Source organism: Zootoca vivipara, chromosome 5, assembly GCF_963506605.1.
Source record: "Zootoca vivipara chromosome 5, rZooViv1.1, whole genome shotgun sequence".
NCBI classification, from domain to species: Eukaryota; Metazoa; Chordata; class Lepidosauria; order Squamata; family Lacertidae; genus Zootoca; species Zootoca vivipara.
This window is the reverse complement of record NC_083280.1, coordinates 55,054,089-55,077,502: the sequence shown is the minus strand read 5'-3', so window position 1 is coordinate 55,077,502 and position 23,414 is coordinate 55,054,089. Positions and strand designations below refer to the sequence as shown.

At 41.9% G+C, this 23,414-nt stretch overlaps 1 protein-coding gene across 15 annotated transcripts in view; it reads right to left on the bottom strand.

Annotated features, from left to right (window-relative positions):
• TACC2 (transforming acidic coiled-coil containing protein 2) overlaps positions 1-23,414 on the bottom strand; it is a 160,855-nt gene that overhangs the window by 60,049 nt on the left and 77,392 nt on the right. Inside the window, exon 1 of one of the 15 annotated variants that reach the window (XM_060274799.1) lies at positions 1,089-1,329. The exons of the other annotated variants lie outside the window; for them this stretch is intronic. Coding sequence (XP_060130782.1) covers positions 1,089-1,120 — 32 coding nt within the window. The 5' untranslated portion in view covers positions 1,121-1,329. Of the gene's footprint in view, positions 1-1,088; positions 1,330-23,414 lie in introns of those variants that run through there. 15 annotated transcript variants of the gene reach the window in all.

The following is a 23,414-nucleotide window of genomic DNA, read 5'->3' as shown; positions in this document are numbered from 1 at the left end:
ACAGTGGTTTAAACCACAGCGCAGTAAGTGGCAATAAACTCTTCAGTACTGAACACACTGAATGTTTACACCGCCTCTTCTTCTTTTTTAAGACAGGAAACAATCCCACAATAATTAGCATCTTCTTTGGCTCCCCATCTGTTCTAAAAAGGGGAAGCTCCTATGTTTGATAGCAAGCCGCTGCCAGAGGCTACCCATCCTTAGCGTTCATAGGCAGTCTTCCCAACCAGGAAGAGAACATGGGAAAGCAGATCCTTGCTCTCCTGCTCTTTCAATAGGCTCTTGTGCTAGGAAACATAAAAGTTTTCTAATGTCCAAAGTACATGAGGCATTAAAGGTGCGATCACATTTAAACATGTTTAAGGGTTTTGTTTGTTTGTTTTTTAAGCAGCTGCTGAGCAGGGGGACAATCAGGAACTGGAACACGATGTGTAGGAAAGAGAAAAGCTCCCCACCCAAAACTGTGCTATTTCCCATGGTGGGGAAGCTGCAGGGGTGGTTTTAATTGGAATTATGGCACAGGAGGAAAGGATTAAGCCCATGTCTCTGCACATCAGTCACAATCCTGATCATGGCTCTTAAGAAAGAAGGAATGGACAATTTTTTAAAAAACAACAACAGACACAATAAACCAGACATGCCCAACAGGTAGATCATGATCTACCAGTAGATTACTGGGTGTCTGTGGTAGATCACTGGTAAATCATTGGCTCCCCCAAAGAAGCTGAACAACTGCGGCTCCCCTAAAAAAAGCTCAACATTTTACCTTCCCCCTGAAAAAACTCAACAACTTTGACCCCAACCCCCCCCAATGGGCCTTCCTTCTTCCAAAACAAAGCTCAACAACTTTGACCTGAACCCCCCAAAAGGGGGTAGATCACTGCCAGTTTTTAACTCTGTGAGTAGATCGCAGTCTCTTGGGAGTTGGCCACCCCTGCAATAAACCATACACTTAACATTATGTTTGGGTGTAACCTCCCCACTGCCATCCAGGACCATAAACCTGGTTCTTATTGCCACTTATATGGCTAGTCCCCTGCTAGTCCCCTTATGCATTCTTTATCAAAGAAACCCCCCAAACTCCTCACCGTTCCAATGACACTTCACCCACGTCTTCCATTTCTCAGTTGAGTATGGAGTTCTGGCAGATGTATCTGTCCGGATCTGGAAAAGCTACAGTGAATTATGTTTCTGGGAGTCAGGAGGTTGAGAAACCACATTCCGATCCCTTGTTCTTTGAGACTTGCTGGATAATGATTCTGTGTTTTCTACAGAGACCAAAAGGAAATCCTCTCTAAATTCATTTCAGAATGTGTTCCTTTTAGGAAGTATGTAACTACAGAAGGGTGTAGCTTTTATCTGTTTTACCAACTGCCTGCAAAATTGAATTATCTTTCCCTTGGAAGCAGCCAAGCAATTTGTTTATTTGAGATAAGGCCAAAGCAGGGAGCATGGCAAGAAGTCTCTTCCCATTCTGTCCATTAATCCCCACACCACAGTTTGCACCTGCATTGCTCCCGCAGTAAGTAGCATATCAGGTGACCATTGAACAGCTTATACTAGAAAGCAAAATGTGCAGGGCTTGCAGTTTTCCATTCTGGGGGGAAAGGGAGCTCTTCTCAAATAAATCAAGTTTTACTGAGATAGGAAGGAGAGGCCTATTTTACTGCAATGCAATTATATTAGAAATAGCACTGGCTTCCTTGTGCTCAACAAAGCAACACAGGCGCTAGTCTCCAGAGAAGGCTTTCTATATAATTTCAGCATAAATATGCTTGCGAGACATGGAGATATCACAGCTACCCAGAAAAAAATAACAATCAAATTCTGCAATTAAACTGATGCTTCCCCATCCATAAATGATATTGAGGGTTTAAACTGGTGAACTCAAGGCCATGTTAATGTGCTGCAGAAGCAATTTTGAGTAGAACTCCCCCCCTCCCCAAGTACATCTGATACAATGCAACAGTACATCTCTCTTCCATAGCCAGCAGTTTGAGTACACCACACTAGTATACTTGCAAGTCCAGACTCCGAAAGAGCTCCTGTATCTGTAATTGTAACCTGTAGAAGAAAGAAGTGTCTTTGACTATTGGAGGGGTGCCTGGCAGTGGTGGGGGATGTTGGACCCCTCAGTATGGGGGGGGGGCTGGGCTGGCTCCCTCCGCTTCAAAATATTGAATATATACCTAGCACTGATGTTTTTAACTGGCTACTTTTTACCTGCTCTTAACAGACAGAATAGACCTATTTTTACCCTGCTACTGCTTATTTATGTTTACTGTTGTAGTAACTGGTTACTTTTAATATATATACATATTTCTGTTGTTGTCATTGGCAATGGGGATTTGACATGGAAAGTTGTGACACAACTTTAATGCATAGCAATGTGACTTACACCCTATCATGTAAGCTACTTATTAGTGCAGATGAAAGATTATATGCAAACCAGAAGTCAACAGATTTGTTTTTCAACAGACAGTAAAATCATTAATAACCTAAAATAGGAAAGGCAAAAAACTGAAATGTATTATGCTTAAAAAATATGGCTGCGTCCCTCAGCTCCAGAAAGCATCTTGATTGCAGCTGAGTGTTTCAGGAAGTGAAGGGGTGACTTTGAAATCGCCCCCTTTCTTGCCACCTTCCATGCTGTTTCAGGGTCTAGAAAGATTGGATGGTGCAGGGGGGAAGGCAAAAAAAACCTTCCCAACTTGCAGACAAAGAAGGCTTCACTGGATTGAAGAGGTTTCCATGGGTGGAGGGAGGAACACAATTAGATACAACCCTACGTTTGGGTTTTTCTAGGATTTCGTGCCATGCTTGCTTTTGAGAGACAGGATGCTATTTGGATTCCATGTGGCACTGCTCTTATTAAACAAACCAAGCCCTGTTTAAGAACCACTGAGCTGAAATACTGAACACATAAGTGTGCCATTTCACATAAAACACTAAGCCATAGTTCAGCATTAAATGCACAAACCTCAGGCTCATGTGCTGGCTCTCCCTTGTGGCTACACCAGAGGAGGAGGGGTAAGTGGCAGTGTGCAAGCCTGAGGCTCATGCAGTTAATGCTAAATCATGGTTTAGTCCTGGCGCAATTCACATGTCACATTAAACCCTAGTTAAAAAATAAACTACAGTTTAATGTGAACACCCAGCATGCTGCTGAAAAGTTTTTTTCCTCACTCTTGAACCACCTCTTTCCTCACTCTTGCACCACCAGAAATAAAGCCAGATTCTGGATTGTCGTATCATCCAAACCTGGCTCTGTCTTCACACAAACCACAACCAAGGGTTGTTCTTGCTTATGGCTTGTGGTTTATTTGGAAATAAACCATGAGTCTATTTCTGGACAACAAAAGAAGCCAGACTCTGGCTTGTTTGCCAGCAATGCAAAAGCAATGAAGGACCAGAGGGATAACTTTTCACACTGAACCATACTTTGCTTTTAACTTTGGTTTAATATGGCATGTGCACTCGGTGAACCACTACTTTCCACTGCTCCTGTGTGGTGTTAATTGTTGACAAAAATTGAGGCGCTATTTAGATCCATATTTCAAAAGTTTTGGGGGGAATTATTCTGGGCACTGTAGCATAAGCAATGCAAAAGAGCTGCTATGCAAATCTCCTCAGCGTTTTTCATATTTCCTGTGTTTGGAAAGCTGCAACAAACAGTATACAAGTGATTTCTTTAAAAACATTCCAAATTACAATTTGATAGGGCTGTTCCAAATCTGGCACGTTTCCTATATTTAAATCACTTCAGTGTGGGGGGAAATAGTATTTGCTACTACGGTATGTCCTGGTGGCATGGATGGTTTTATTGGTATGCTGTCTTAATATATACAGTGGTACTTCTAGTTGTGGACACGATTCATCCCGGGGTGCCATTCGCGCCCCGAAAAGTCCGCAACTAGAACAGTGCTTCTGTGCAAGTGAGGAGCACGAAAGAGTGCTTCTGTGCATGTGCAAACTGTGCAGAACGCTTCTGCGCGTGCAGTGAAACCCAGAAGTATACACTTCCGGTTTTGCAACCCGAAAAGCTGCAACATGAAGCAAATGCAACAAGAGGTATGACTGTAACATACTTTATAGTCCTATCTCCAGAGAGGCATTTGTGTTTATGAATGCACATTTAGATATATTAATAAGATCTGCTAGTTCCTTAGCAGTGGGACTACCTCAACCATGGTGTCCTTGGTCTAGCAGTTGAACTAAAGTTTTATAGCTTTTTTTAATAAAAAGAAATGGTTCACACAAACCCATGTCAAACCATAGCTGCCAAGTTTTTGCTTTTCTCGCGAGGAAGCCTATTCAGCATAAGGGAAAATCCCTGTAAAAAAGGGATAACTTGGCAGCTATGTGTCAAACATCTGTATATTACATTGACTAAAGACCTGCAACAAGAACAACTGACCAGCCTACAATATGCGACTCCTAATTATCTCAATTGCCGGATGTATCTTTGTCATTAAAGCCGCAGACACAATTTCATCAACAGACATTCATCTTGATGGCAGCGTGACAAGAGCTGCAACAATGGACCACTGAAAAGCCATCTCTCTCTAAAATATGCAGCACATCTGCAGAAGTCTCTTAAGAGATGGGAGGAAATAACCAAGCTATATTTAGAATATACATCAGTGTCCAGAACAAGAAAATACTCACCAGGAGGATACTTAACCACTCGTTCTCCATATCTTTACAAAACTAATATTCAAGGGCCCTTGAGTCACAGCAGCCATTCTGTTAAATGAACTGCAACAATGAATCAGATCCCTCTCAGGATCTGCTTTTTTGAGTTTTAACCTAATGTACCTCTTAAGCCTTCTGCTTCTCAGCCTGTTCCCAAAACATGAGGATTTTGAAGGAGAAAAAGCTCGAACCTTTCACAACAGAATGAAATATACTGTGCTAAAGCACGTTGACTGATTTGCACTCCTTTGTAAGAGCTAAGAAAGGCATCTCTTACTGACAACTCTGACTTTACTTTTCCCCATACCCAAAACACTTGCAGCATTACAGGCAAGAGCGCTGAACTAAGATGGACAGCTGTCCATGGCATAATGCATGTGATGCCTAGTTCCACCTCTGCTATCTTTCTTTGCCTTGCCCAGGCTCTCTTGCTACTGCCATATCTGTTCCAGAAACAAGCTGCAATCTTAGTTTTGTAACCACACATAGTTATTAGGCAACCATCTAAGCCTGCCATCAAACATTCCAATGGAGGCAAAGCCAGACTCAGGTTGTGCTTATGCCCCATTGAAATCAATGGGCCATTTAGCTGTGCCTAAGGAATGGGGGGTGGGTGGGATATTTATGGGAATCAGGATTGGGGAGGGAAAGAGACAATTTTCATCCCCTCTGATTCCAATATCAGTTGCACACAATTGCACATTAATGTGCACACCCTGCACATTAAAGAAAAACAAGAGATGTAGCTGCCTGCTGCTTAGTAAGTGCTTAACGCTGAAGTGTCTGCCCTGAGGGGCAGAAGAATGGGATGCAGTAGTGCTGGAGTAGGAGATGTCACTCTGCCCTTGTAGGTGTGCATTATTCTGCTCCCAACTCCATCAGCTGGAAATTTGGGTAGAAGACAGGACAAACAATCCTGCTCTAGGGAATGAAAAAGCACACTGAGATGTCGGGGGGGGGGGAAGAGATTCAATCACAGCGAGGTACCTGCTGCTACACAACCCCACCAAGTTGCAGCAGAACAAGGAGAAGGAATGTGAGATGCCCACTTGCAAGAGTTTATGTGTTTCTCTTGTTATTCTCTTGGATAACAAGAGACTTCTTTTCACCCCCAAGATAAACCACTCACAAGAGTAGGTTGCATTTGTATATTTCATCCCCTCTTCTGTTAGCCACAGAAAGTAGCAAGTTTTGCTCCCCCCCCCAAAAAATAAATTTATCCAAATTCAATTTCTCACACGAAAGCTCATACCAATGACAAACTTAGTTGGTCTCTAAGGTGCTACTGGAAGGAATTATTATTATTATTCTTATTATTATTATTATTATTAATTTTGTTTCGACTACGCCAGACCAACACGGCTACCTACCTGTCACATAAACATAGTAAATGTAACCACAGCCAACAAGTGATGTACTCAATGATCTTTAGACTTTTGGAGGCGGGGTTTGTTTCTGCAAAGAAACAATTTTCAATTCATTTACAGATGCCTCTCCACTAGTCTGGAGTAACAAAACAATTAGCAAATGCAATAATGGCTGCTGGGTTGTTTTTTTACTAAAATACATGAAAGCCCAGGCAAGGGGTTTCTTTGATCCTAACTACACTCGAACTAAACCTCATTGTATTTACCACTAGGAGCCTTGTCAAGCTGTTACAGAAGCTTAAAACTACCCATAGGAGGGCAGATTTCCAATTATCAAAGAGAAGCTTATCAAAAAGATGTGCCCTATTGTCATGGTTTCCAAGACTTCCCTTATCTTGATTTCCAAGATCATAACCCCGTAGACCCTGTATAACATAATGTCCTTTTTTCTAACAAATTATTATTATTATTATTATTATTATTTACTTCTCTTATGAATTTAACCCATTATTGGATTAAAAGTTAACCCCTATACTCCAGTACTAAAGTGAATGACAGTGAGAGTCTTATGAAAATGCAGAATCCTTATACATGTATGCTGACAATAGTAACTGAAGCTTAGCCAAAATGTACCTGAGTCCTATGGCACATAGTGACTTCCTTACACACCAACAATAAGAGTTATGGCATTGAAGTAATTGTATAAATCTGACCTTGGGCGAAGGATTACCTGAACCACCCCTTTATCCTGATGTAGCTCAACACTGCCACCTGGAGCTTATGAGGATTTTGGACCTCTACCTTTAAGCATAAACAAACATATTCTGGCATTTGTCTTTGAATAAGCATCCAGGAGTTGTTCAGCTCTTTTACACAATGGCCTGAATCGACCAGGAATTTTGTAATGTAATGGAAGTGGAACGAGCCTCTTGGTAATTTTCTGGTTGGCCAAAGAGAACATGGACATCAGAGATTGTGGACATCAGAGATTGTGGCCAAACCACAACCCACCAAGGTCTGAGCTGAGATAGCTCAGTTGGCAGAGCATAAGACTCAGGCCCCACTCAGGCCAAGGATTCCTGCATTGCCTGGGGTTGGACTAGATGACCCACATGGTCCCTTCCAACTCTGCAATTCTATGATTCCATTTTCCATAAATAAGGGAGGCTTTATTCTCTGCCTTCCTGAGAAATCTGATCTTATATACCGTATATGCTGTAAGCCACCCAGAGTGGCTGGGGAAACCCAGCGAAAAGGGTGAGGTATTAACAACAACAACAACAACAACAACAACAACAACAACAACAACAACAACAACAACAACAACAGGAGTCTGTATTGTGAACATATGTCTATTTAAAGGAGTCATCTGCTTGGTCCAATTCTAACTTAAAGATCAAGAGTCATGAGAAAGGCGGGCAGAGGCCATTTTTCTGCCCCATCAACAATTAACACCTGGAGAGCAGGCTGAAAAGGCACAGAGGTCACAGCCTTCCCCTCTGGTGAGATGTGCTCTATTTCTATTAAAATTATAGGATTATTCATAAACTGAATTTATTAGCATATGCAACCTTTATATAAGCGTCTACCTTCTTTTGTCCTTTTTTTTTTTTTGGTGATGCAGAAGTGGCCAGAAATGAAACTTTCCTCTTGGGTAACTCTTGGCAGAGGACACTTACCCTAGGGTGAAGTTTGTTTTTCATAGGGCAATTGCCACAACAACACTTGTCAGTTATGCAGCATTCTGGGAGACAGGAGAAAACGTAATGTGCATGAATGAAAAAGGCACAGGAAACTGCATTACAACCAGGACCTCGGGAGTAGCAAGAATGAGACAAGCTGATGTATCAGTTTCTGTTCACAAGCTTTCCTAGGGTGGTTGAATAAGGCAGCTCTTGTGCCATGCATATTGTGATTTATCTAAATGGCAAAGATAAAATACTCCAAGCCCAGGATGGCTCAGGAAAGCCTTTAGATCAGTGGTTCTCAACCTTTTTGGGGTTCATAGAATCCTTTGAGAATTTGATAACAGCTGGAGACCACCCGTAGACACCAGGTTAAGAGCGTTTTTTAAGAACCAATGTGTTTTTCTATACTACATAAACCAGATGTTGGACTACAACTCCCATCATCCCTAGCCATTGACTATGCCAGCTGCAACTTGTTCAGAGTTGTTATCCAACATCTGAAGGGCATGAATGAAAGTTAGCAACCCCTGACATAGAGGTGTCCCTTAGTCTAAAATCAAGATTTCAGCTTTTGTAAGAGGGCCTACCGTAAATAGATTCAGAGGTGAAGAGAAAACTTTCTTTCCCTCATGTTAGGCATCAAGCTTTAGCATCACAATATAATTATGATTCGTTAAGAGATGTAAACAGTAAAAATGAGGCTGCTTTAAAATTCCCAGCGCTTGTCATTATTTTCAGATATACAAGAAGCCAGTTGCTTATTGTTAATAGTGGTAAGGTGTTGTGCTCTGAAGGATCTGCACAAACATCAATAAAAACAGTGGTGTTTTGACTGCTGCCCTCATATTGTTCTGGTGTTGAAGGCCTTATTCATTCAATATGGCTTCTGCTGGCATTATACAGGAAGCCCTTTGATAAATACTTCCCAATGAGTTCCCAACACAACTGCTAAAATTAAGGATGAAGATGAAAAATGTTGACCTTCATTCTGATTCTTTACACTGCTTAAGAATAGGCTTATGCTAAAGGAAAGGATTTCAAAAAAAAGTAGTAATATGGCACATTTAAAATATGATGAAGTGACAGTTTATTCCAACTGAACATCTAGAGGTATTTGTTATGTTAGCATTACCTAAAATAAACAACACATGCATGGATTTATTTATTTTTAAAAAACATATATTCCATTGATGGTATTGGCAACTAAGCCATCAGACACACTTCCAGTTACACGGACCTTGTTGAACAGCTACAGTACTCCAATCAGGCTGTTATCATCTTGCCTTTAGGATACAACTGCACAAACAGTATCTACCACTACTCCCAACTCTAAAGATTCTTCCCAAGTACAGTGAAAAAGAAAGAAGTTGGGTTTTTTAAAATAAAAAATGCAATAAAGTAGGTGTTTCACTTAAAATGAGTTGATTGAGCTCATCTTTGGCACCAGGTGACATGGATTAAGACATCGCCCAAAACAATGCATATTGAATATGCACTAATTGCTGGACATACTGAATAATCCAGGCCTATACACCTGAAACAAGAAAAAGCCCTTCTAAGAAGTTCAATTAAAAACCAGAGTCTGGTATATTTGATTAGATTTGCAGTGTTAGAAAAGAGATACTTGGCGAAATGATAAATCCGTGTGTGTGTGTGTGTGTGTGTGTTTGTGTGTGTGTGTGTGCCCATCCAAACTAAAGATGACAAATCAATTTAAATTCTAGGAACTACAAGCCTGCTTTTATATTCATGAACAAAACTCCCTATTTTACTTGCTGAGAAAGATTTATATATCATTTTGAAGGAAAATCAGAAATTGTAAGGTGGGTTTTTTTTAAAAAAAATCAACCAATGATCTAGACACATGGGATATGAACGGGGAGAAATCTCAGGGTGGAGGGAAGGAAAGCCCTGGAAACACAGTGAAATCAACATACATGCTGTGCATTTTAAATAGAATCAGAGGCATTTCTCACTGAAAATGGTGATGGGCTTGATTGATTATGTCTGCAGAATGTATAAGAAGCAAACAAATGGGTACACACAGCAACTGCACTGAACAATATAAAAGGACTCAAGGTGCCTTCTCTTTCCAAAATTCCTACATGCTACCCAAGCATTTTTAAAAATCATTTTTTTAAAAAATCAGTTTTGAAACCCGATGAAACCTGAGCTGTGTCTTGAATCAGCCAGAATGCCCAGAATTACACAAAGACTGTCAACGTAAGGCAGCCTCTTTAAACAGATCCCTATAGCTACTCGCTAACATTCCAGTCCCTGCTGCTGTACAGGAGGAAGGAAGGTGGGAAGCAATTCCATACTTACATGGCCTCGGATGGCTCCCGAATCAGGCTACTTGTCTGCGCCTGCTGCAGAGACTGAGACCCTCCCATCCTCAGCGTGCCCTTGTGCTGGAGCTACCGTAGCAGCAAGCCGGGCCAGCTTCCTCCTTAATTCCACCAGCAAAAAGCCCACGGAGATCGGGCCGTAGAGGCTGCAATGCTGCAGTGCAGATGAAAACAGCTGCTTGCATCAGGGGCAGCAGCAGCCGACACACTTAAAACGGCAGCTTCTCTTCGCTGAACTGTTGCCAGGTTCCTTTTCTGACAGCCCCCCAACTCCCTCCCCCCCCCGTCCCCCGCTTCTATTTTTCTTCCTCTTCACTCAAAAGAAAATTGATTGAGAGTAAATAAATGTGCCGGCTATTGTGTGATGCAACCAGCAACGTTGAGGCTAGATACTGGGCAAGTGTCTTTTAAGGGGAAAAACCCGAGGTCTATGGCTATTCCAAATGGCTTGAGAGAGATGGGGGGGGGAGGGAGAAAAAGAAAAAATTAAGACCCTCCCTTTAAAGCACACATTGTCAGCTACTGTGGGTCCCTAAGGACTTCCAGGCAGGACCATTGCATTGTGTTGACTCAGCTGATTTGAAATGCAAATCTGTTTACATGCCACGTCCTGCATACGCCCCTCTATTTTGACAGCAAGCACCCGCATATATTTCGGAACAGTAAACAATGGAGGAGATTCATATGTAGGATTGTTTAAAGCCTTGTTTCCCTCCCCGCATTTTCAAACAAAAGAGCTCATCCCTCTTTCAGGAATGGAATCTTCCACCAGGAAAGTAGGGAGAACATGAAGAGCCAAAGTAAACAAGGCAATGTGTGAGTATAGAGGGGAGCAGATTGGTACAGAGATATTATTATATTTAATCTTGCTTAAAGGCAAGATGACAGGGTGACAAGGAACTGGGGCTGCGGAGGGAGGGAGATACTGAGTAAGAAGATTCACTGATGAATTAATCTAGTCAGTGCAGTAGCTGGCTAGTCAGAAGGCAATGAGAGCTGTATGTTTTAAGAGAGCAGCCTCATTTCACAGAGACCATGACCGTTTGATTATTGCTTCCATGCTTCTCTCTTGAGTTTGACAATAGACGATATCACTGCACATTTCATGCTACCATATCTGGCCAAATAAAAATAAAAAGCAGGTGCTTCTCTCTCTCTCTCACACACACACACACACACACAATGTTCGTATATTGCCAAGTAGAAAAAAATATCAGAGGCAATGCTGGTTATTTGACAACTCCGGTGACAAAGCACAGATACAAACACAGCATAGGTGCAGCGAACTTGCTAAAGAGAGAATAAAAGGGTGAGGCACACGGAAATAAATCCCAAAACCTTTCTAGGTTTGGAAGTACAACTTGAGAAGCTTTGTCTCAGTCCAGACACCATGCCAAATCATGGTTAAGGAAGCTTTAACTACAGTTTTAAAAGATGTCTGAACTATGGTCAGGAAACCACTACCAACAAGTATGAAGTGGGTCGACAATCTATCTTTTGGACTTATTGCTTCAGTCGCTTGGTTTTACTTCTATGCAGCATCTGAATCGGAGAACATCTGAGACCAAACAAGTCTCACCTGACACCTGGCTTGAGAGCAGTACATGTGAAAAGGATCTAGGAGTCTTGACATGAGTCAGCAGTGTGATGCAGCAGCTAAAAAAGCAATGCAATTCTGGGCTGCATCAATAGGAGTATAGCATCTAGATCAAGGGAAGTAATAGTACCACTGTACTCCGCTCTGCTCAGACCTCACCTGGAATACTGTGTCCAGTTCTGGGCACCACAGTTCAAGGAGGATACTGACAAGCTGGAACGTGTCCAGAGGGCAACCAAAATGGTCAAAGGCCTGGAAACGATGCCTTATGAGGAACGGCTTAGGGAGCTGGGTATGTTTAGCCTGGAGAAGAGAAGGTTAAGGGGTGATATGATAGCCATGTTCAAATATATAAAAGGATGTCATATAGAAGAGGGAGAAAGGTTGTTTCCTGCTGCTCCAGAGAAGCGGACACAGAGCAATGGATTCAAGCTACAGTACAAGAAAGAAGATTCCACCTAAACATTAGGAAGAACTTCCTGACAGTAAGAGCTGTTCGACAGTGGAACTTGCTGCCAAGGAGTGTGGTGGAGTCTCCTCCTTTGGAGGTCTTTAAATGGAGGCTTGACAGCCATCTGTCAGGAATGCTTTGATGGTGTTTCCTGCTTGGCAGGGGGTTGGACTGGATGGCCCTTGTGGTCTCTTCCAACTCTATGATTCTAAGTCCTAGAGCAGTGTCTGGAGTAAGTGATGGGCTGGATAAACAGAAGACCGAAGCCCTGGGGGTGAATAGTGCCCAAGTTCAGGAAATTGGCAGGTTCTCTGTTCCTGATGGGGCTGCACTCTCCCTGGAGGAATAGGTACGTAGCTTGGAAGTACTCTTAGATCCATCACCGTCACTGGAGCCCTAAGTGTTCTTAGGGGCTGAAGAGCTTTTCCACAACTTCAGCTGGTATGCCAATTACAGCCTTTCCTCAACAGGAATAGCTTGGCCACAGAGCTGTAGTCCTTGGTAACCTCTAGACTGGACTATTACAAGGCAGTCTACGTGGAGCTACCCTTGAGACTGGTTCTTAAATTGCAGCTAGTGCAGAATGCTGCAGCCTGACTTTTGACTGGAATAGCTGCACATCAGCATATTATACCACATGCTGAAAGCTATGCACTGGCTGCCAGTACGTTACTGACCTAGGTTCAACATATTACTATTAGTGCAGAAAGCCCCAAATGGCCAGGGACCAGGTTATTTCTCCTTTATACACCAGCCAGAACAATGAGTATCTGGAGAATTTCTCTTGACTGTCCCAGTTAGTTTGGTTTCCATGTGAAGGAAGGCTTTTAGTGTAGGGGTACCAATCATTTGGAACTTTATTCCTACTGAAAACAGACAGGTACCTACAACCCCAATATTCCGTTGCCTGCTGAAAATGTATTTTTGAAGAATTAATTTGATTCAGTGTTGGTCACTTGTTCAGTATTTTATGATTTCATAATTTTAAGATATTAAAGGTTTATTTCCCACCCCCACCCCCGGTAGATTCATCTTTTTTAATGATTTGACAGCTTATATTCTTATGTATGAACAAAAAGTTATTGTTTTTGCTCTGCCTCTAGGTCCATATGCTCAAAATGGGCCTTTGGAAAATGCCACCATCAGAGGTTGTCTCATCCTGCTTGTTACAAATAAATTGTACTACTGAATGACCAGTTGGTGCTTATTTCTGTGTCAGAAGAACTTACAAGTGCATAGGGATTAATGAAAGAGGAAGTTTGGATAAACCGTATCATGTGGAGATAAACAATCATTAGAAAGGATAGGAAGGGTACAATAGTATAACCAAGTTGTATTCTGTAAAGAAATGGCCATGGGAAGCAAGTACTTCATAATGGGAAGTAGGAAAGACACACCACTGATGGAAATGTACTGTGCTATACTGGTGTGCTATCCATATAAATGAGCGGGTAAGGACAGGATGAAGAGTGATTATCCAACTAATATTTAGTCCTAAATCTAATCCTATTTAATGGACCAGAAGTGACCAAAGATCATATATTTTAAAGTGAAATATCCTCATATAGACAGAATATGTCTCCCATTTCACACCTCCCTCCCAAGCTTGAGCCCACATCCATGTTCTTTATTAATATGCCCTACCTTTGTGTCTTATGTATTGATGAACCGCTACTGTTGATGTCTGAGTTCTTAAGCTCTGCCTCTAACTCCAACTCAGTGATCTCAAGAATAGTTATCTGGTTCAAGATTTGGCTACCCCAGAGCTCACCCACTGGTAGACCCCAGCAGTGGAAACTAGGGTCCAGCACAAAACAAAAGTCTCCCATTTACGACTACAGGAATAAAAACAAAGAGCTTATATTTTCTGGCTAGTTCCATCAAATCCACTACAAACACAACCCAAATAAACCACACTGGTTTTATTCTGCGGGGTGGGGGAACAATCCTACTCTCAGACATGCCTGATTTCCCTGTAATGAGAGGTTCAAGGGGCCCTGAGAGAATTTCACTTTTCAATCCCAACGCGCTTGTATACAGTGGAAAAGGATGCAGTTATAGTCCCAAACAACATAAATTCCACACATCAAAAAACAAAACAAAACTATAGCTTTCTAGCATACACCGCTAGAGCAAAAGGCAAAACAGGACCACTACATTGTATTATTGCATATTGTTCCTATCTGAAAACAGCGACATAAACATTGGCATGAAGAAAAACATATTCTACAGTCTTCCTTTTTCACACCCATTTTCAACAAAGCACTACCAGTACAATTTATTTGCCCTGAAACTTTCTATGCCTATTGATGGTGATGAGGGTTTTGTTTGTTCCTTTTGTTCTTGTGCTTATTCACAAGCAACACACATTCTAACCAAAAACACATATGTGTCATGCTGTCATTAGTAAATGGTCTACTGGAACAGTTCTTTAGAGCTAGGTCTAGTTCTTGTATAACACACATCAGCAAAAGGAGAGAGAGCTGAAAGAAGAGAAACAGAATTTGGTTATCATACAGCAGAAAAAAATATTTGCTCATAGTTTCTTCCTCTTCATCCTGATTAAAGAGGAGGCCAGCTATTTAACCAGTACCACCAAAGAGCAAACAAACATCAGATACAGAAATCTGTCAGGGATGGTTCTGTGAGATATTACGAGAGACTCCAAAGCCATATTCAAAAGACTCCATATTACGAGAGACTCCAAGAGCTTGCATGGGAGGTAAGATTTCTTTGGCATGCTGGTTTTTGAAAAGGTAAGGATGCTCGTATGGGGGGCATTCCAGGGTTTTTCAAACTACAAAAGGTAAAGGGACCCCTGACCATTAGGTCCAGTCACGGACGACTCTGGGGTTGTGGTGCTCATCTCAGTTTATTGGCCAAGGGAGCCAGCGTACAGCTTCCAGGTCATGTGGCCAGCATGACTAAGCCACTTCTAGCAAACCAGAGCAGCGCACGGAAATGCTGTTTACCTTCCTGCCGGAGCGGTACCTATTTATCTACTTGCACTTTGACGTGCAGGGACCAAGCAACAGGAGCTCACACAGTCACAGGGATTTGAACCGCCGACCTTCTGATCGGCAAGTTTAACCCACAGCGCCTGAACTTAGAATTTCTTTCACTGCCATAGATCCCAAACCTGGGATGAGCTGCCCCGTTAATAATTCACCCTTGTCAACAGTCCATTGACTGTTTTCAGTTTTCTTCCCCCAAATACTTTTGCCACACAGAGCTTTGGAGTTTGTAAGAGATAATGTTCCTTGTGTCTAGTTTGCGAGAATCTTCATGCCAACTCCTTACAGAGTTCATTTTTCCAGTGGGGTGGGGTGCATTATATCAAATGAAAATGCTTCTTTTGCAAACAGCAGTTTAAAAAGTATTTCAAACTGTTGTTATTTTGCAAACGTTCAAATCCAACAAATGGCTGATGTGGATGGATCATGCCCTGAATTCAGCGTAAGCAGTGCCTCAGAATGAACTCTGTACAGATTCAAAGAATATAAATATCACATTTTTTATCCAAACCTTCCTTCAAAGAGCTCAAATGGCATAGATGGTATGCCTTCCACCAGCAGCCTTGTTGTTGTTGTTGTTTAGTCGTTTAGTCGTGTCCGACTCTTCGTGACCCCATGGACCATAGCACGCCAGGCACTCCTGTCTTCCACTGCCTCCCGCAGTTTGGTCAAACTCATGTTGGTAGCTTCGAGAACACTGTCCAACCATCTTGTCCTCTGACGTCCCCTTCTCCTAGTGCCCTCAATCTTTCCCAACATCAGGGTCTTTTCCAAGGATTCTTCTCTTCTCATGAGGTGGCCAAAGTATTGGAGCCTCAGCTTCACGATCTGTCCTTCCAGGGAGCACTCAGGGCTGATTTCCCTAAGAATGGATAGGTTTGATCTTCTTGCAGTCCATGGGACTCTCAAGAGTCTCCTCCAGCACCATAATTCAAAAGCATCAATTCTTCGGCGATCAGCCTTCTTTATGGTCCAGCTCTCACTTCCATACATCACTACTGGGAAAACCATAGCTTTAACTATACGGACCTTTGTCGGCAAGGTGATGTCTCTGCTTTTTAAGATGCTGTCTAGGTTTGTCATTGCTTTTCTCCCAAGAAGCAGGCGTCTTTTAATTTCGTGACTGCTGTCACCATCTGCAGTGATCAAGGAGCCCAAGAAGGTAAAATCTCTCACTGCCTTCATTTCTTCCCCTTCTATTTGCCAGGAGGTGATGGGACCAGTGGCCATGATCTTGGTTTTTTTGATGTTGAGCTTCAGACCATAATTTGCGCTCTCCTCTTTCACCCTCATTAAAAGGTTCTTTAATTCCTCCTCGCTTTCTGCCATCAAGGTTGTGTCATCTGCATATCTGAGGTTGTTGATATTTCTTCCGGCAATCTTAATTCCGGCTTGGGATTCATCTAGTCCAGCCTTTCGCATGATGAATTCTGCATATAAGTTAAATAAGCAGGGAGACAATATACAACCTTGTCGTACTCCTTTCCCAATTTTGAACCACTCAGTTGTTCCATATCCAGTTCTAACTGTAGCTTCTTGTCCCACATAGAGATTTCTCAGGAGACAGATGAGGTGATCAGGCACTCCCATTTCTTTAAGAACTTGCCATAGTTTGCTGTGGTCGACACAGTCAAAGGCTTTTGCATAGTCAATGAAGCAGAAGTAGACGTTTTTCTGGAACTCTCTAGCTTTCTCCATAATCCAGCGCATGTTTGCTATTTGGTCTCTGGTTCCTCTGCCCTTTCGAAATCCAGCTTGCACTTCTGGGAGTTCTCGGTCCACATACTGCCTAAGCCTGCCTTGTAGAATTTTAAGCATAACCTTGCTAGCGTGTGAAATGAGCGCAATTGTGCGGTAGTTGGAGCATTCTTTGGCACTGCCCTTCTTTGGAATTGGGATGTAGACTGATCTTCTCCAATCCTCTGGCCATTGCTGAGTTTTCCAAACTTGTTGGCATATTGGGTGTAGCACCTTAACGGCATCATCTTTTAAAATTTTAAATAGTTCAGCTGGAATATCATCACTTCCACTGGCCTTGTTATTAGCAGTGCTTTCTAAGGCCCATTTGACTTCACTCTCCAAGATGTCTGGCTCAAGGTCAGCAACCACACTACCTGGGGTGTACGAAACCTCCATGTCTTTCTGGTATAATTCCTCTGTGTATTCTTGCCACCTCTTCTTGATGTCTTCTGCTTCTGTTAGGTCCTTACCACTTTTGTCCTTGATTATGGTAATCTTTGTACGAAATGTTCCTTTCATATCTCCAATTTTCTTGAACAGATCTCTGGTTTTCCCCATTCTATTGTTTTCCTCTATTTCTTTGCATTGCTCATTTAAGAAGACCCTCTTGTCTCTCCTTGCTGTTTTTTGGAAATCTGCATTCAGTTTCCTGTATCTTTCCCTATCTCCCTTGCATTTTGCTTGCCTCCTCTCCTCCGCTATTTGTAAGGCCTCGTTGGACAGCCATTTTGCTTTCTTGCATTTCCTTTTCCTTGGGATGGTTTTCGTTGCTGCTTCCTGTATAATGTTACGAGCCTCCATCCATAGTTCTTCAGGCACTCTGTCCACGAAATCTAAATCCTTAAACCTGTTCCTCACTTCCACTGTGTATTAATAAGGGATTTGATTCAGATTGTATCTTACTGGCCCAGTGGTTTTTCCTACTTTCTTCAGTTTAAGCTGGAATTTTGCTATAAGAAGCTGATGATCTGAGTTACAGTCAGCTCCAGGTCTTGTTTTTGCTGATTGTATAGAGCTTCTCCATCTTTGGCTGCAGAGAATATAATCAATCTGATTTCGATGCTGCCCATTTGGTGATATCCATGTGTAAAGTCGTCTCTTGTGTTGTTGGAAGAGAGTGTTTGTGATGACCAGCTTGTTCTCTTGACAGAACTCTATTAGCCTTTGCCCTGCTTCATTTTGAACTCCAAGGCCAAACTTGCCAGTTGTTCCTTTTATCTCTTGATTCCCTACTTTAGCATTCCAATCCCCTGTAATGAGAAGAACATCCTTCTTTGGTGTCATTTCTAGAAGGTGTTGTAGGTCTTCATAGAATTGGTCAATTTCACTTTCTTCAGCTCCGGTAGTTGGTGCATAAACTTGGATTACTGTGATGTTAAAAGGTCTGCCTTGGATTCGTATCGAGATCATTCTGTCATTTTTTAGATTGCATCCCATTACAGCTTTTGCCACTCTTTTGTTGACTATGAGGGCCACTCCATTTCTTCTACAGGATTCCTGCCCACAGTAGTAGATATGATAGTCACCCGAACTGAATTCGCCCATTCCCTTCCATTTTAGTTCACTGATGCCCAGGATGTCGATATTTATTCTTGTCATCTCATTTTTGACCACATCCAGCTTACCTCCACTCATGGTTCTTACATTCCAGGTTCCTATGCAATATTTTTCTTTACAGCATCGGACTTTCCTTTCGCTTCCAGGCATATCCGCAACTGAGCATCCTTTCGGCTTTGGCCCAGCCGCTTCATCAGCTCTGAACCTACTATCAGCTCTGAATCTACTACCAGCAGCCTTACCCTCTGCTCTAAGTCACTCAAAGAGCTTCATTTCTCCATGATAAAAACAAAGAGCATTGCTAAAAATGTTAAGAGTGGCAATAAGGGATGCCAAACACTGTACAAGAAATTATTGACCAGTGCTGTTGCCCTATTCAGCACCACTACTGTTTAGTGGTATTTTTAAACCTCGCTAATTAATCAGGGTCATTAACAAAAGAAGATGCCTCTGCACACAAAAACTATCAAGCCTTCTGCTATTGAATACCAGGAAAGAGTGTCATACCATTACTGATATGGAGTTGAGACTAGAGACAGAAACCCCAATTATTCAAGGCATCCTTTTGTACCTTTCCGTTCTCTTTAACTTTTGATTATTCCCTTGACATGGTGAAAAGGAAAGGGGGGGAAATCGATGTGATTTTTGGAGTTAAGTCTTTGGGGTAATCATTGTGCAAACAAGAAATAAAAAAATGAAATAAACAAGAAATTATGCAAACAAGAAATAAAAATGTGAATGAAAGTGCATTTAAGATTTCTTTGTTGCTAGTTAGATCGTTTGGCTGTATTCTGAGTTTTGCTACACATAGGAGGAAGGATGTTTTATTGTTTCATTAAATTGGATTGGTGAAGACCAGGGATTAAGAGGATTGTTCCAACATTGCTGGAGAACTTTTTATGGCTACCAGAGGCCCAGTATTTCAAAAGGATATATGATCATTCAGATTGCTTTCCCAATTCCAGCATTTATCTGAAACGGAGACCTCACAGCTGTTGCACTACACTATGCAAAAAGAAATGAGTGGACTTTACAAGCCAGTTTCCCAGAAGAGGGAATATTAACTGCGCTGACATAGTATCTTCTGCTAAGATCACTAGCTCAACATCCTTGCCTATTTCCCATGGAGTTTCTTTTCTTCAAGAAAGTCCACGATCCTTGATTCAGTGGTATGTGGGGAGAGATGTCGTTTTGGACACATGATCACCATGACAGTTTCTTAGTGGTATATTACTTGAAGTGTGTTACCAGAAATGAGTGCTTCAAAAACGCTACAATATGTGCACAACTATAGCTGCCATAAGTCCAGGAAAGGGGCTAAATCCATAGTTTCTGTTTGCATGCAATGTCAAACTTATAAAATGTTCATGTACGCATGTGTGTGCACATGATGATGATAATTATATTATTATTAAGTCTATATACCTCTTGATTGCCAAGCTGGCTTCTAAGTGGTTTACAAGTATAGATCAATTACAGAAAATACAAACACACACAATTAAAATAATTTCAATAAGATATTAAAATAACTTTCCACAATTCACAAAAGACATGAGCAAAATCAGCAATTTAAACCATTCAAGCTGGAAATTCAAAGCAAGGGAATGCTTGTCTAAATAGCTCTGTCTCCAAGAGCCAGCAGAATGCCCATACTGATGAGGACTCTCGTATTTCAGCAAGGACAAGTTTCCACAACACTGGTGCCACCATTGGGGGCGAGGAATCCTGTCTCTGGGTTACGACAAACAGATAATCATCAGCTGACGAGAAAGGAACCAGGTTCCATTTGTTGATCTTAATGTCCTTATGAGACAACCTTTTAAAATAAGAATGTTCTCTTCTGACAGGCATCCCTATCATTTATTTCATGATTTATACATGTAACCATGATTTATTTCATGATTTATACATGTAACCAAATGTGGCTTCGCACACATGTGTATGCATGAAAAAAGACATGCGTTTCTCACAGCTCCTCTCAGTGCACAACTATGGAAGTTCTAGAGTTAAGCAAACCTGTAGCAGTATGTTGGAAACGTACGTATAATCCTGAAAAGAAACTGACCCAACTGGACAAATAGCATAATAGAATCTTAGAATTGTACAGCTGAAAGGGACCCTGAGGGTCATTTAGTCCAACCTCCTGCAATGCAGGAATGTCAACTAGATCATACATGACAGATGACCATCCAATCTCTGCTTAAAAACCTGGATGAAGGTGGCAACGCTTTTCTATATATATCCATCAGACAGATCAAGCCTGCAGACAGAAATAAGGGATTGCCTGGTCAACACACCCCACCCAGACCCATATCTGGCAGAGCCCATTTAAAATAAAAGTTACAGCTTCTACGGACACAAACCATTAATGTAACTCTCTTTCACACTAATGCAAGAGTCACAAAGGCAAAGCTCTTTGGGGATGGGACACCTGCCTCTAAGTCTCATGTAAAAAAAACCCACTACCACTATACTTAATATATGACTACAAAATGTCTTCAGAATACAAAATAGTTTGCAAAAGGTTATCCCATTCACATGCCAGATTGCCCTAGTTACAAATGGCTCTAAATGTGAGACATCTACTTTCTATGCAATTACTTTGAATTGCTTATCTGACAGGATGGGGAGCACTTTCACATTTTTCGGCGAATTGCGGAATCTTTACCAGACAACTTTGATTATAGTGGCAAATAATCATTAGGCAGTAACATATTTGCTTTTCATGAGAGTGTACAAATGTTATTTGATATTTTCACCCTTTGGGAAATCCCAGTGGGGGAAACTACACACACACACACACACACACACACACACGGGGAGAGAGAGGGGATTTCATGATCATCAGTAACAATCTGGCTCAAGAAAGAATGCATACCAATATTTCTCTTCATTCAAAAGGAAATTATTACTGGCATGACTCTTATCTCACTGAGATCTTGTAGGACCTCCAATTAGAGAGAGAGAGAAGGATGCTGACTGTGCCCTCTCTCTCCTTGCACTTTCTATATTTGCATCCTCGTATTTTTTCATTCTGCAATTACGGTACTACGGTAATCTATCAACACTGAGGGGGCCAGGCCCCCTGCCAACAGATACTGAGGGGTTGAAGGCACCTAGGCCCCCTGGACCTGGCATGAGTGGAGGTGGGGGTGGGCTGAGAGAGAGCATTCTCTGTGGCAGCTCCTAGCTGCAGGACCGCCTCCCCACAGAGGTACGTCTCATAACTTCACTACACCAATTTCGGCAAATGCTGAAGACACACCTTTTTACCCTTACCTGTGTGTTTTTGGGGTTCATCCTATTTTTGTGATTGTAAGTTGTTTTGAACTTCTTTTAATATTGTATTTTAAATTGCTGTAACCTGTCCAGGGACCTTAGGATGAAGGGTGGGTAATAAAAATAAAATAAAATAATAAATAATATAGCAGCAAAATATCTCAGGCCAGCCCTATGTAGTTTTGTCCCTTTCCTGTCTTATTTGAGAATGTGGTGACAAAGCGATGGTTTCTAAAATACCATATATGAATACAAATATTAAGAAAATGCAGGGGTTCCTTCAGGCCTAAATGGCTGTGCAACATACAAAAGCTCAACAAAACATTTAATCCTGCCACCACTTTTGAGATCATCATACCCTTTTTCTCCTGCCTACTTGTATGCTTTAGATCACAAGGGGGACGGGGCGGAGAGAACGAAATCCAGAGCAATACAGTACACAGCAATCTCTCCAGAAAGGCACTTGTGTAGAGGACAGAGTATTAGCACTAAGTGCTTGGAAATACGGATCAATTCCCTTTAGAAAAACGACACTGGCAATGAATCCAATAGAACCCCCCATGAGGCTGTCGCACTCTTCCCGCTAATGTAGAGCAACGTTAAGCACAACATGACCAAGAACAAGCCACTGGTGTTTTCGGTCTGCTACAGCGCATTTCAGGGGACAGTTTTAACACATGCTTCACATAGTCTACATCATTTATGTAGCCCTGAGATATCTGACCTCCTGCTGCTATTCGACGAATTGGAAGCAATGACAACCTACCACTTTTTTAATGTGCCATTTCCATTTCTGCTAATTGATGCATGATAGATGCATGCATTTCTTGCGGATTCTGGCAACACACAGGGCAGTTGTCACAAGCTGCCAGCTTGAATTGGTGGGGTGGAAGAAGACATGTCCTCCAGGGAATGCATGGCTCAATATTCTCCATTCCACCGTGTGACCTTTCCATTAATAGGGGTGCGAATTCATAAGTCACATAGCAGTTAATCAGCATCAACACTGATGTTCTCTCTCTCTTTTTTTGCACCTGACAGAGACGTGAGCATGTGTCTCATTTCAGCCTGGTTAAAGGGAAAATTATAGTCAAAGCAAAGCCCTTTGATTCCGGATTAGAAAATCTTTCAACACATCCTGATTCATAGCTGGCTTTTGTGATCACAGAAAACATCTGGACAAGGGTTCCATGGAACCAAAATGAATGGCCATGTCGGCAACTGATGTGATGTAATGCAGTGTTTCTCAACCTTTTTGGGGCCACGGCACACTTGTTCCGTGGAAAAAATCACGAGGCACACCACCATTAAAAAAAGTTAAAAAAAATTAACTCTGTGCTGCCCTATATTATAATTATGACTGTAAGAAACACTTGCCAAATATTGCTTTCTGGCGGGTCAGTGCTGTGTATTGGCGGCCGCCAGGCTCGTTTGCACTGAGCTTTGGGAAAGAGGAGGAGAAAGATTGCTTTCCGGCGGGTCAGCGTTGCCTATTGGCGGCCACCAGGCACGTGACAATGCTAATCGCCCTTCTCGTCGCTGCACACCAGCCAGCGTCTCACGGCACACTAGTGTGCCACGGAACAGTGGTTGAGAAACGCTGATGTAATGTAATGCTGAGCATGTTTGGGTTATAATTTGTACTCTTTGTTAGCTAAAATGATTTAGGGCTGGGGGG